Source organism: Podarcis gaigeae, assembly GCF_964106915.1.
Source record: "Podarcis gaigeae genome assembly, chromosome: 1".
Lineage (NCBI taxonomy): Eukaryota > Metazoa > Chordata > Lepidosauria > Squamata > Lacertidae > Podarcis > Podarcis gaigeae.
In genome coordinates this window covers 123868071-123883199 of record NC_139678.1, presented here as the reverse complement: position 1 = coordinate 123883199, position 15129 = coordinate 123868071, and the positions used below count along the sequence as shown (strand labels likewise).

Genomic DNA, 15129 nt, shown 5'->3' with positions numbered 1-15129 from the left:
CCTGAGTAGGTGGACTGTGGTAATCTGAAAGGGCAGCCAGAGTGCATTGCCGCAATCGATCTGCGGGTTACAAGGGCATGGATGATCTTTCGCAAGATCTTTGCGGGTCAGGAGGGAACGCAGCCAGTATTTTGTATACATCTGATATCCAAAGGTGTGTGTTGTCATCTGTTTCAGCTATCAAAGCTGAGCTCAAGAAGCTCTCCTGGCTGTGTGAGATCTGGTCCAGCCCATTAATTGCCAATTCATTATTTTCAGGCAATTTTTTTTCTCCCAGTCTTCCCTTATCTCCGTCTTTTCAGAATTCAGGCTGTCAACCCCCGCTGACTCTCGAATTACAGCTTCCAAACATTTGTCCAGGACAGTTGCAGTCATTTCTTATAGCTTAGTTACTGAGGTGGATGACAATATAGCCAGGGCTATTTTTCTAGAAAAAAAGAGTTGCCGGAACACACCACGAATGCTTCTCTTCTTCCCATTTGATGGCAATGGCGCCCGTCTGAATTTCTGCGAGCACTGAGTTTATCAGTGACAGTAGTCCAAAGCTACGTAGGATTTCTTGTCGTAGCTTCAGACAGATATTAAAATGTGATCTTCTTCTTTGGAGATCACTCGTAGCCGAGTAAGATTGTCTTCCATAAACACGGTTTTAACAGTGAGTTCGTAAGTGACTGTGGAGGCCAGTTCTGGATCCACATGTCCTTCCACAGTGGGGACATTGGTTTCTGGGCGGGAGTCGATCATGGTGAGGGTTTGCCAAGCATGCCTTCCTCTTAGCGTGTTTCTCCCTTTCATCCTGAGTTCGAGCATCTTCAAAGCCCATGTAAAGGTAAAGGGACCCCAGACCATTAGGTCCAGTTGTGACCAACTCTGGGGTTGCAGCGCTCATCTCGCTTTATTGGCCGAGGGAGCCGGCGTACAGCTTCCGGGTCATGTGGCCAGCATGACTAAGCTGCTTCTGGCGAATCAGAACAGTGCATGGAAACGCCGTTTACCTTCCTGCCAGAACGGTACCTATTTATCTACTTGCACTTTGACGTGCTTTCGAACTGCTAGGTTGGCAGGAGCTAGGACTGAACAACGGGAGCTCACACCGTTGTGGGGATTCGAACCGCCGACCTTCTGATCGGCAAGTCCTAGGCTCTGTGGTTTAACCCACAGTGTCACCCACGTCCCTTTGGTAAAGGCTGTTCTCCAACTGGACTGCTCACAGGCCAGTGTTTCCCAGTTGTCGGTGTTTATACTACTTTTTTTAAAAAAAAGATTTGCCTTGAGAGAGTCTTTGAACCTCTTTTGTTGTCCACCGGCATTACGCTTTCCATTTTTAAGTTCGGAATAGAGTAGTTGCTTTGGAAGACAATAGTCAGGCATCCGCACAACATGACAAGTCCAAGTTGATGCCAGTCCGTGGAACCCCAGAAGTTTGCTTTCAAGGGACCTCATAGCTGCCCTCTGAGAGAGGGAGAAAAAGAAGCCAGCCCATTTTAGGGTTTCTCCATCAGTCTACTTGCTGGGTCAGTTGGTATAATAAAACGCCATTGCCCACAGGATCAGAAATCAATGAAAAGCCCAGAAGCGAAAACCAGTGCATATCCAAATTTACATGCGTTGACAGTGGGTGAAATCCGTACGCACATCCCATAAATTCAGAGTGCTTTGGCTTGTGCACAGGGAGGGTGAAACTAACTTGTAACGGTGGCCTTATGGGATGTTGCTCTGGGAGGAGACTGTTTTTTTTGGGGGGGGGTCCTTGAAAGGGTAGCTTACAGGGTTTCCCAAACCTGGGACTCCAGCTGTTTTTGGACTATAACTCCCATCATCCCTAGCTAGCAGGACCAGTGGTCAGGGATGATGGGAACTGTAGTCCAAAAACAGCAGCAGCAAGCCCAAGTTTGGGAAACTGTCCTCTAATATGTGAGCAGAGGAGCTGTTCGCTCTGGTGATAGTCTTGGATTCTCTGTGTGTTCCGTGTCTGTTGGGGGCCCCTTATTAAAGAGAACGTTTTGCACGTCTCCATGAAGACACCCAGAAAACAATTGCCATGATTCCAGTCACACATTTGAATGGCTGCTTTTATCTCCACGGTCAGAGAGCGTGCCTTTGAATGCAGGTTCCTTGGAAACACAAATGGGGAGTTGTGAGTGTTGTTGCGTCCAGGTCTGGTTTGTGGGTGTCACAGCGGTTCGCCATTGAGAACAGGATCCTGCCCGAGGTGGGTCATTGGCTCCTCTTGCATTCTTACTTTACTGAACTTAACACCTAGTACGGTTTTCGAAGATCTCGGAAATCCAAATTATTGTTGCGTCCGGCTCTTTTGTCTAATAATTCTCGATCTTCGGAAATTGCATCCTTCTGTAGATAACGAATTTCTATATTAAGATGATTTGAGTGAAGGCTGGGAGAGCTTCCCGCTCGATCCATAGTCTGCTGCTGTTATTCTTTTCTGGGTTCCTTACACTTGTATTTTCAGCTCGACTTTTGAAACGGCCGAGAGCAAGCTGGGACTTTGTGGGGGTGCGGGGGGAGGTATCTGTGCAAATATAAATGCTTAGGTGGGCATCATTTCAAGTTAATTCTGCATCTGTGGTTCCAAAATGAAATCCCTGGAAGCAGCTTTGTGAGTTAATGCTGCCGCCGGCCTCCAAAAATAAAAGCTACCCTAACAGCATTGTGAAGTTAATGCCAGTGCGTTTGTAGGGAGGCAGAGGGTTGAGGGGGAAATATCAAACAACCTACAGACACTACAATATTGTGACTGTGCACCACCTAGGGGGCAAACCAGGAGCTGTCTCTCTCCTGAGAATTGAAATTGAAATACCGGTACTTTATTGTCACTTGTACAACTTGTATGCAGTGAGATTACATGAGCACCCTCCACTTAGTTCTGTTAGTCTTAATTCCCCTCGTTTACTGACGCACACCCACCAAACCCGAAAGTCAGTTGCCCTGTTGTTATCTTTTCATTCAGCAGCCTAACAGCCCACGGATAGAAGCTGTTCTTTACCCTGTTGGTGCGACTAATCATGCTTTTATATCTTCTGCCTGAGGGCAGGAGATCAAGAAAGTGCCGGCCAGGGTGTGAATCATCCCTGAGAATTTTCCTCACTCTCCTGAGGCAAGGTTCTTCCGCTATTTCATCCAGCGGATTCACAGGACAGCCCATAATATCTTGTGCTGTATTCACCACCCTCTGTAGGCATTTCCTATCAGATGATGTCAAACCAGCATACCACACCGTGATGCAGTATGAAAGGACACTTTCTATTGTTGATTGGTAGGAAATCATCAGATGTTGATTGACATCGTTCTTTCACAATACTCTGAGGAGATGGAGTCTCTGTTGGGCTTTCTTAACCACCTGGGTTGTATTTATTTTCCAAGTAAGATCTTCACTAGGAATTTAAAGGAAGAGACTCTCCCCACACAGCCCTCCCCGATGTACAACGGGGCTAGTTCTCCTCTCTTCCTCCGAAAGTCCAACACCATCTCCCGAGTTGTCCAATTCCTGAGGTATTGATGATATTCCTCTTTGCTTGCTTGCAGTGACATGATTAAAAATAATGTGGCATCCCAAAACTGGGGAGTTTTATGGTTTTGGTAGGGTAGGGAAGTTTAGACCACCTTTCTGGGTGCTGTACCAGAATAGCCAGACTGAGTGCTTTACAGAGAGAGAGAGAGAGCACAATTATTTTTGGCAAAATTGTACAGTACAAAAATCAATGCTGTTGCCGGCAAAGTCAAAAGCAGAATATATTGTAGTTTTTCTTTATTCATTCTGTGCCATTGCATTATCTTCCGCCATATCAACATATACAGTGGTGCCTCGCAAGATGAAAAGAATCCGTTCCGCGAGTCTCTTCGTCTAGCGGTTTTTTTGTATTGCGAAGCAAGCCCATTGAGGCTTAGCGGATTAGTGCTATTAGCGCTATTAGCGGCTTTTAGCGGCTTTTAGCGGCTTAGCGGATAAGCAGATAAGCGGCTTAGCGGCTTAGAAAAAGGGGGGGAGGGGGAAAAACCCGCAGGAACTCGCAAGACATTATCGTCTTGCGAAGCAAGCCCATAGGAAATTCGTTTTGTGAAGCACCTTCAAAACGGAAAACTCTTTCGTCTAGCGAGTTTTCCGTCTTGCGAGGCATTCGTCTTGCGGGGCACCACTGTATATATTTTAAAAAAGTTTTTATTAAGATTTCCTTGCATAACAAGTGTACGGCGTCTCTGCTTTCAGTTCATACAGTCCTTCCTACAAGTCAGTTACATTTGATGTGAGACCCTAATGTTATAGGCAATATGAGTTTGGGGGAGAAGAGGAATGGGGGGGGGATACACTTTTACATAGTGTTATGTGTGCAGTTTGTGTGTCAGTGTCACAGGGAAAGTAGGTTCTCTTTGCATTCATGTTTTCGTTGATTGGTTGCCTAAAGTTGACTGCAGTGAGTTTTGTTTGTGTGTAAAGGGGGGGGGGTGCTGTTGGGTCAAATTAGCCATATCGGAGTTGTGTTTTTTTCTTGTTGTCTAGTTGGGCTGTGTATGTAATAAAGGGGAGCCATACCAGGGTGAAGGCGTCCTCTTTTCTTTGTCCTCACACCAGTTTCAGTTTTGAGATGACCCTGAGGCTTCTTGCGGATACTAGATTTCTGCATGCAGGGTTTTTTGTGGAAGTTTTTCGCAGTTGCACTAATGATGATGATGATAATAATTTATTACTTATACCCCACCCATCTGGCCGGGCCTCCCCAGCCACTCTGGGCAGCTCCCGACAGAGTATTAAAAACAATAAAACATCAAGCATAAAAAAATTCCCTAAACAGGGCTGCCTTCAGATGTCTTCTAAAAGTCAGATAGTTGTTTATTTCCTTGACATCTGGTGGGAGGGTGTTCCACAGGGCGGGCGCAACTACCGAGAAGGCCCTCTGCCTGGTTCCCTGTAATAATTATTTTTATTATTTATACCCCGCCCGTCTGGCTAGGTTTTCCCAGCTAGTCTGGGGGGTTTCCAAAATAATATAGAAACATAATAAAACGTCAAGTGTTAAAAACTTCCCTAAACAGGGCTGCCTTCAGATGTCTTCTAAAAGTCAGATAGTTGTTTATTTCATTGACACTTGGTGGGAGGGCGTTCCACAGGGCGGGTGCCACTACCGAGAAGGCCCTCTGCCTGGTTCCTTGTAGCTTCACTTCTCGTACTGAGGGAACCGCCAGAAAGCCCTCAGAGCTGGACTTCAGTGTCTGGGCTGAACGATAGGGGTGGAGACTCTCCTTCAGGTATACTGCAAGACTCGATGCTGTCGGAGGGCATCTCGTAACGTAGCGTTGAGGTTTTCGCTGCCATGTTCAGCACTGCAGTTTCGTTTTAGCTTTGAAGTCGGGATGGGATTTGATCAGTTTTCACTTTCCTGGCGCTTGGTTTGGTTTTGAATAGGGCAAGGGTTGTGTGGTGGCCCTGATTAACATGGTTCAGCGAAATTAAGTGTTGCCCCTTGTTTGAGTTTCCAGATACCATTTGTAACCTGTCCCTGGCATGATGTCAACTGAGGCTAATTTTTCAGATTCTTTCATACACAGGCATTGCATAGATATCTTACACTTGTTTCGTTGTTGCCTTTTTCCTTTTTATTTGATAGGAGGAGAGAGAAAACCTGCAATCACAAATGCAGAGCTCTCCCAGTAAGCTACTGATTCTGGTTCACCAGAAACACACTCACCTCAGACAGTACAGAATCTATTTTTTGCACATCGGCGCTAATCCCACTTTGAGCCAGATTAACAGGGGCACATCCTGTTAACAATAGGTGCCGAGGCCCTGCAAGGACAACAGCTGTTGCCTCATTTTGCTCTTGGGTGCTTGCCCCCTTAATAGAGCTCACTTGGGTGCAGGATTCTCGGGCTGCCTGTGAACTGGTCAGAATGCTGGTTTGATTGTGGCACAGCTGAAATCAAAGATTACTATCTTGAACGTCTTTGGAGCTGGGCCAAGGGTAAACACGAAAGACGCCGCCACTTGGCTGCTGCTAATGCCTTTTCCTTGAACAGCAACATGCAGAATTTAAGTCCGTTACAGTGCTCTGCAGATCCTAAAAGTCTGTTGGAAACAGGCCAGGAAAGCCATTGAGCAGTGCTGACACCAGGATTGTTTTATTAATGCCATGCTCTCGTGTGTGTTCTGCTTAAGTCAGTGAGCCAGGGAGGGTGTGTTGTGTGTGTGCACCGTTTGTGAGGTTTCAGAAAGTGAGATGAATTTGGTCAATTTTACTGAGCAGTTTTGCAGTTGTTGGGATGAATAAAATAGGTTCAGCACAGTGATATTTTTTCTAGAAAGAGAGGTGCCAGAACTCACCATGAACGCCTCCCTCGTTCTTAGAATGGCAATGGCACCCACCTCAAAGGTGCCGGAACTCAGTTCTGGCTGGGGGGAAAAAGACCTGGTTTTGTATAATCTTACCAAAATGATTAGGGACGTGGGTTAAACCACAGAGACTAGGGCTTGCCAATCAGAAGGTCGGCGGTTCAAATCCCTGCGACGAGGTGAGCTCCCGTTGCTCGGTCCCAGCTCCTGCCAACCTAGCAGTTCAAAAGCACATCAAAATGCAAGTAGATAAATAGGTACCACTCCGGCGGGAAGGTAAACGGCATTTCCGTGTGCTGCTCTGGTTCGCCAGAAGCGGCTTAGTCATGCTGGCCACATGACCCGGAAGCTGTACGCCAGTTCCCTCGGCCAATAAAGCGAGATGAGCGCCGCAACCCCAGAGTTGGCCATGACTGGACCTAATGGTCAGGGGTCCCTTTACCTTTACCAAGATGATTGGCATTTGGTTAACACCTTTGTAAATGTTAATACCTTGAATTTAGCAAGAGATCTTTTGCCTAAGTGTTATCTTTGATTAATGCTGCTCTCCTGCTTTTTGTCGTCGGGATGTAAGGAAGAATTTCTCAACAAATGTAGCATTTCCGTTCTGCTTTCCTTTATTCCGCAGAGTAATCGTGTGGAAAGTTTTGAAGCCTCTAATATCTATATTGAATCATGAATCTAAAGGAGTGGGATGATTTTCAGATAGCAGGGAAGAAGTTGCCTGGAAAGCAGACCATTCCGACATCTGTAGATCAAACCACAGTGACCTCGGGCAGAAAAATCTCAGGGAATTTAATCAAGCTCTGAGCAAAATTGATTCATCTGAGGAATTTGTTTTTGCATGCATAGCAATCCAGAGGCTAGGTGAGGAGGGAATTGCCCCCCTTTTGAGCCGAGAAGGAAAATGTGTGTTTTAAGCGAAAACTAGACTGCCACGTTAGGAGCGATTCATTTAGGGAGTCTGAAACAGCTTGTTGGACGAATCAGTCCTTAATCACAAATTCTTAATCACAAATTCCCGTTCTAGGACAGCAGTTCTCAAACCTTTATCTTCATGACTATTGCTGGTGGAATATTGCTTATGTGTTTTGAAATACATACAGTGGTACCTCGGGTTAAGAACTTAATTCGTTCTGGAGGTCCGTTCTTAACCTGAAACTGTTCTTAACCTGAGGTACCACTTTAGCTAATGGGGCCTCCTGCTGCTGCTGCACCACCAGAGCACAATTTCTGTTCTCATCCTGAGGTAAAGTTCTTAACCTGAAGAACTATTTCTGGGTTAGTGGAGTCTGTAACCTGAAGCGTATGTAACCTGAAGCGTATGTAACCTGAAGCGTATGTAACCTGAGGTACCACTGTATATATAAATCGAAGCACATAGATGTAGTCTTGCCTTACTAATGCAATGGATGTGCTTCTGGGTTAAATAGAACAAAAACAAACTTAACATTTTTCTTTTGCGCTGGTGTCAAAACCAGCATCGTATCAAGAAAATCATAAGTTGCTATTAAGGTTCCATTCGAGTGGGAAATGTTTGAGGGAAAATCACACTTGCCCCCGTGTTGTCTTTTGAAAACTATGAGCCCAAAGCCAGGAGTTACACATAAGGGATTGCAGGATGAAAAATCTTAACCACGTTTAAACCAAGAAAATGGTAACTAGTTGCAAAGCTGGTTTATGTGATATCATTGGTTTCTGCTTCTTTTATTTTGCATCCTTCCATTTGGCTTTCCTGGTCTCAGCTCTTAAAAAAAACATCTTAAACATGAGTGCTGCCCGTGAACTGTTGAATGGATTTAGGAAATCATCCTGGCTTGGTATAAACTCACCCTTAAATGTTGGAAGCTGCCTTATTGCAGACACTGATCATCAGTCCACCAAGTTCAATATCAATATTTTCTATACTGATGGGCATGCAGGTTTTCAGATTGGACTGCCCCAACCCTACCTAGGGATGCTGGTGACTTAACACGAGCCCTTCTGCAAGCAGGGCATGTGCTCTCCCACCAAGCTGCTTCCTTACTATCACTAAAGCTTGGGGAAAAATGGATTATTTGGCCAAGAGTTATTTGAGTCAATTTAATAATTTATTAGCCAGGCAGGGACATTTGACCTTTTGCGAATTCATCGTTCTTGTGGTTCTCGTGTTACTCTGCCAGTTCCTCCACTTCTGTATCTAAGCAAAACAGCGTCAAGGACTCTCTATTCCTTACCCACGCAAGGACGGAAGCTGCCACATTTTGAGTCAGTCTTGCAAATAGGCCAGGGTAGTGTATCATTGACTCACGTTCGTGGCTTTGAGTTCTGTTTGTTGGGGAGAGTTGCTGGTGATAATCTGTTTTTGCCAAGATAATGCACTGGCAATTCAACAAATAGAGACATGCAGGTAGGCTGAGAGGTGAGCAGGCAGGCCTGTGCAGGGGTTGCACGAGGTGACAAAGTCTGGGACGAGCTGCGGCCCAATCCTGCTTTCTTCCACTTGGGAAGTGCCGTTCTGCTCACGGTTAAAGAGGAAGCAGGAACAGAAAACGAGAGGGTGGGGATAGCTCCTCTCCCCTGGCATCTTCATGTACAAAAGTCAGAAGGGAGGGAGCCACCTTGCATACAGGTTTCCATGTGTCCTGGAACACTGAGGGGGTCAGGAACATTGAGGGGTCAGGGTTCTGGAACACTGAGGGGCCAGGGTTCTGGAACGCTGAGGGATCAAGGTTCTGGAATGCTTGAGGTGTCAGGGTTCTGGAATGCTGAGGGGTCAGGGTTCTGGAACATTGAGGTATCAGGGTTCTGGAATGCTGAGGTGTCAGGGTTCTGGAACATTGAGGTATCAGGGTTCTGGAACGCTTGAGGGATCAAGGTTCTGGGATGCTTGAGAGATCAGGGTTCCAAACTGCCTGAAAGCCGTGTGTGTGTGTGTGTGTGTGTGTGTGTGTGGACTCCCTTTCCTGTATATGTGGTGTCACTGGGAGGGGCCCACTTCCCACCAGCATGTTCCTAGTAGTGAACCCAAGTAGGGATCGAGTGGGTACTATTTGTTCTGGGAGATCCCTGTTTAAGTGGAACACACTGTACAGTGGTTCCTCTGGTTAAGAACTTAATTCATTCCAGAGGTCCGTTCTTAACCTGAAACTGTTCTTAACCTGAGGTACCACTTTAGCTAATGGGGCCTCCCACTGCCACCACACAATTTCTGTTCTCATCCTGAAGCAAAGTTCTTAACCCGAGGTACTATTTCTGGGTTAGCAGAGTCTGTAACCTGAAGCGTCTGTAACCCGAGGTACCACTGTAATTTCTTCTACAAATAGTGCTGGAGCTGGCTATGTGTTTTGGGGTCTCTGTGGGATGACTCTTACCAATATATATATATATATATATATATGATGGGGGAGAGAAAGAGCTTGTCAAAAACTCAGAGGCTTCCTCTTTGGAATGGACCCTGCACTGTGCTGCTGTTTCCCAGAAGCCTTTGCAAGGGTCACGCCTTACTGGAAACACTATGGTTGCTGCCATGTTTGATACCCTGGGTCCCTTTGGAAGTGTAGGGGTATAAAATGAATTAACTGGATAAATAACCTGTGCCTAAGTCCAACATGTGAAATAGTAAGAGTTTGAAAAGTGTGCTCAGCACTTGTTGTATAAAGCTGTCTCCCAATAGTTTCTGCCTGTCCTATGTTTAATTATCTTCTTTCACCCACTCTCTTGGGTCTCTTTAAATAATAAAATGTACATAAAATATAAATTTGCTACGAACGTGAATATATATTCTTTTTAAATAGTATTTTGGTTACCTGACATTGTAGTGGGGTAGGGTTAGGGTTATAATGCCAATATATTTCTGGCAATATATTTGGTAACCAGTGTACCCCTTTGGTTTCAGATAGTATATGGGTAGATGAGTCAAAAAAGCCTGGGACACAAATTTAGACCAAACTAAATATACACAATATATTTAGTGGTCAATATACATTGTGGTCAGAATTGAGTATATACTTCCAGTAAAAGGTAAAGGTAAAGGGACCCTTGACCATTAGGTCCAGTCGTGGCTGACTCTGGGGTTGTGGCGCTCATCTCACTTTATTGGCCGAGGGAGCCGGCGTACAGCTTCCAGGTCATGTGGCCAGCATGACTAAGCCGCTTCTGGCGAACCAGAGAAGCGCACGGAAATGCCGTTTACCTTCCCGCCGGAGCGGTACCTATTTATCTACTTGCACTTTGACGTGCTTTCGAACTGTTAGGTTGGCAGGTGCAGGGACTGAGCAATGGGAGCTCACCCCGTCGCGGGGATTCGAACCGCCAACCTTCTGATCAGCAAGTCCTAGGCTCTGTGGTTTAACCCACAGCGCCACCTACGTCCCATATACTTCCAGAGTTAATGCTAAATACATTACTTCTGGTAAATGAGCTGCTAGAGGGCTGTGAAAATTTGTGTCCTGGCCTTTGTAGACTCGACTACCCATGTACTATCTGAAACCAAAGGGGCGGATTGGTTGCCAGATGTGACTTTTTTGTTTTGTTTTTGCTCTCCTGCCCCACTATTAAATACAGCCTTTCTCAGATATCAGCTGCTAACCTTTCCAAGTGACAATTTTGGCTGTGTTCCACCGGTTTAATTGCTTTGAAGTTGTCCAGAACTAGAAATTTATACAGAGGCAAAGTTGCTTCTGATAAGGCTGACATGAAAGTTTGCAGGTGTTAGCATGTTTTTATACTCCCTTCTGCACCTCCCAGGAAAATAGAAAAAAAAAAAAAACATTATAAATCCCTCCCCCTTTCCCTTCTCCATTACAGGTGAAATCTGTGATAAATCTCCTGTTTGCTGCGTACACTGGTGATGTGTCTGCACTACGAAGGTAAAATCCATATTTTGCTTTGTGCTGCATTATGTGAAATGTGTATGCCATATAGGGTAGCCATATTTCAAGAATTAAAAATCCGAGCTTTTTTTTTAAAGTTTCTAAAACCCGGACATTTTGCAAATTTCCCCCAAAAAATTCCCCCAGGCGCTAATTCCGTCATTGGAATTGTGGACGTATGGCAATCCTATATAATGTATATATTAAACTTGGCCGGGCCATGTTCAGAGACACTGTGAGCGATGGAAGATCCATTTGAACAATAATTATAGTCTTAGATTCCAGAGACACTCTATTCAAGGTGGAAAGAGGATTCAATTACTACATGGTTCCTTAATAATCAGGTCTCCTGTGGGAAACCAGTGATATATTATTGAGTTTTATTGATTTTAATATGCTGTACACCGCTTTATTAAAAATATAAAGCGGCATAGAAATTTTAAAAATAAATAAAATAAAATAAAAATATAAGTCAATATAATATAAAATAAAAATACAATACCTACGGGACCACCTCTCTTGGTATCTCACAGAGGAACTTACGGTCTGCAAATAAAAACATCCTGTAGGTCCCAGGCCTCGGAGAGGTTAGGCTGGTCTCAACTAGAACCAGGGCTTTCACGGCTGCGGCTCCGATCTGGTGGAACGCTCTGTCACAAGAGACTAGGGCCCTGCAGGACTTGACATCTTTCCGCAGGGCCTGCAAGACAGAGCTGTTCCGCCTGGCCTTTGGTCAGGGCGCAACCTGACTCCCTCCTCTGGCAATCTGCACAGAATTTTGCTTAACGGTTGCCATCAATTTGATTTTAATTAATTTTTATAATGAAATGTTTTTAGAATGTTGGATTATTTGATTGTTGTTAGCCGCCCTGAGCCCGGCTTTGGCTGGGGAGGGCGGGATATAAATACATCATCATTATTATTATTATTATTATTATTATTATTATTATTATTATTAGTTCTGGCTGCAGAGTGGCCACATCTGCACCATACAGCCAGAGCACATGTCTTCCCCCCAGGGAATAATCCTGCAAACGGTAGTTTAAGGGCGCTGGGAATTGTCGCTTTGTGAGAGGTAATCTAAGGTTCCCTGGATTATTTCCGGTGAGCCATGACTTTGGCTCTGAGCACCAGTCGGTTCCTTTGAAGTTGACCTGACTTACCTAGAGAACTATCAGTGTACATAGTTTCAAGGTTTCGGGGGATAAGATTGAGAGGAACGTTTCCAGGTGTTCACTTACCCATGTTTCACACTTCCCTTCGAGCCTCCCAAGAAAAGAGGAGGGGGAGAAAGGCCATTTATATATAGTATAAATGTGATTTAAGTGCATTGTGTGCATGTGACCGCTGGCAATATAAATTCTTTTTTAATACATAATATTGCGGTTGAGATGCACACTCCCCACAACCCTGTTTGTGCTCCATTATTTTAAATGAATACTGTTGGGAATGCCAGGAACCTGTTGCATAAAGCTAGTACAATTGCGGGTTTTAAAAAGCATACCAATTAAAGCTTTCATCAATTAAATCTGCAGAGCAAGTGATTAAAACTTACAGAGCCATGGTAAAAATATTACAGGAGCGAGATTACATGCCCTCTGCTCGTTTTTGATTTTTTTTGCCTTTGTTTTGAAACGTTTCTGCTTTTCTAGTGTATATGCAGAACCAATGGCTGCTCTGATGTTATTTTGTTTTACAAGCTAGGACAGTGCTTGAATGCAAAGGGGGGAACCAAGGCTTTTCAGAATGACTGGAAAGGAAGGAAAACTCTTCACACATAGAGCCTCCTAGCAAACGCATTACAATTTGGATGATTGAAACACATTCCCCATTTAATGGCCCGGTTAGCTAAGGCATGGCAAACACTAACCATAGTTAAAGCTGAGGTGTCTGGCAGATGAACACTTAAACCTAACTTTATTATATTGAAGAATAGTTAAAAACACCAGCAGCTGAGCCTTGAGAGAGGTTCAAATTCCCCCACTCTTTATTCGAGCCAGCCCTGCTCAAATGCTGCTAGCCACATTTAACTATAGTTGAGCAGGAGGTCTAGGTTTGCGCATAACACTAAGCTATGATTAATGTTAGCAAAGGCTTATAAAGCAACTACAAGCCTTAGTTAATGAATGACCTTCAACCAGAATTAATCATCCATAGTTAAGCTGCTAAGTTGGGTTCATACAACGCTTAAATCATGGTTTAATAAACCGTGGGTTTAGCATTAAGTGCAAACCAGGTCAGTGGGTGGTGCCCAATGCTATATTGTTGTTGTTGTTGTTTATTTGTAACCAGCCCATCTGACTGGGGTGCTGAAGCCACTCTGGGCAGCTTCCAGCATATACCAAAACATACTGTATTTTTCTGTGTATAAGACTAGTTTCCCCCCCCCTAAAAAATAATGTCCAAAATTTGGGGGCGTCTTATACACAGGGCCCATCTCCCCCCATTTTCTTAAATTGGAGTCCCCCAAAATAGTGGGCGTCTTATACATGGGTGCATCTTATAGAAGGAAAATTGCGGTAATTAAACATTAAAAACTTTCCCTATACAGGGCTGCCTTCAGATGTCTTCTAAAGGTTGGGTACCTGTTTCTCTCCTTGACATCTGATGGGAGGGCGTTCCACAGGGAGGGCACCACTACTGAGAAGGCCCTCTGTAGCTTCACTTCTCGCAATGAGGGAACCAGCAGAAGACCCTCAGAGCTGGACTTCAGTGTCCAGGCTGGATGACAGGGATGGAGATGTTCCTTCAGGTACACTGGGCCAAGGCTGTTTAGGGCAGGCACCCCCAAACTTGGCCCTCCAGATGTTTTGGGACTACAACTCCCATCATCCCTTGCTAACAGGACCAGTGGTCAGGGATGATGGGAATTGTAGTCCCAAAACATCTGGAGGGCCAAGTTTGGGGGTGCCTGGTTTAGGGCGTTAAAGGTCAGCACCAGCACTTTGAATTATGCTCAGAAATGTACTGGGAGCCAATGTAGGTCTTTCAGGACCAGTGTTCGATTTCCTAATGAAAGGACTCAGTCAGTGAAATGAGGAAGAGAGGCATTTTTTGGTGAGTCCCCCTTCAGCCCTCCTGAATCTGCCTCCAGAAGGAGCCGTCAACACTTTGTGGAACACATTTGGGAAGAGGGCAGAGGGAGAATTGCCCAAAATGGCCTTCCTCCCATTCCACTGACCAAGTTCTTTCATCAGCATATGGAAAGCTTTAGATACCAATCAATATATTTTGAACTTCTAATTAAGCTTTCCTCATATCCAAGGCTTAGGAAACACTAGATGCTTGGTTCTGCATTATTTGGGACTGAGCTCTTTATCCCCTCCCCCCATTTTCCTCTCAAATTTTAATAATAATTTTATTTATTTCAGGTTTGCTTTGTCAGGCATGGATATGGAGCAGAGAGACTACGATTCCCGGACAGCGTTGCACGTAGCGGCTGCGGAAGGTTGTGGCAGTGAATAATCTCCGGCATTTCTTGTTAACATTTTAGCGTCGTTTAATATAACAAGTGCATAAAATTATCCTCCTCCTTGTGTTTTGTAGGTCATGTAGAGGTAGTTAAATTTTTGCTGGAAGCCTGCAAAGTGAATCCTTTCCCCAAAGACAGGTGAGCATCTGCACTTGAACATACAGGGGAGTGTTCGCAGTCAATTAAATTACAGCAGCTCTGGCTTCGTGGGCACTGTTCTCCGAGGAATTTGTGTGCTGAAAAGCGGATATTTTATGGGGAACGTAATGAGAATTGTCTATAAGCAAGCCATGCGGCTGCTGATTCTGCTAATAGGGAAGGTGGGAGGCAGGGTTCTGGACTGTTACAGAATATGCCTAGTCTATACGTGCTTGGGAGGGAATCAAGGCAGTGAAATGGGAAGATGATGATGATGATGATGATGATGATGATTATAGTTTCTATACCACCCTATACCCAAA

At 44.8% G+C, this 15129-nt stretch overlaps 1 protein-coding gene across 1 annotated transcript in view; it reads left to right on the top strand.

Annotated features, from left to right (window-relative positions):
• Positions 1-15129, top strand: part of GLS (glutaminase) — a 73929-nt gene that overhangs the window by 54035 nt on the left and 4765 nt on the right. Inside the window, exons 15-17 of the mRNA XM_083708758.1 lie at positions 11132-11193; positions 14568-14644; positions 14743-14806. Coding sequence (XP_083564884.1) covers positions 11132-11193; positions 14568-14644; positions 14743-14806 — 203 coding nt within the window. The remainder of the gene's footprint in view (positions 1-11131; positions 11194-14567; positions 14645-14742; positions 14807-15129) is intronic.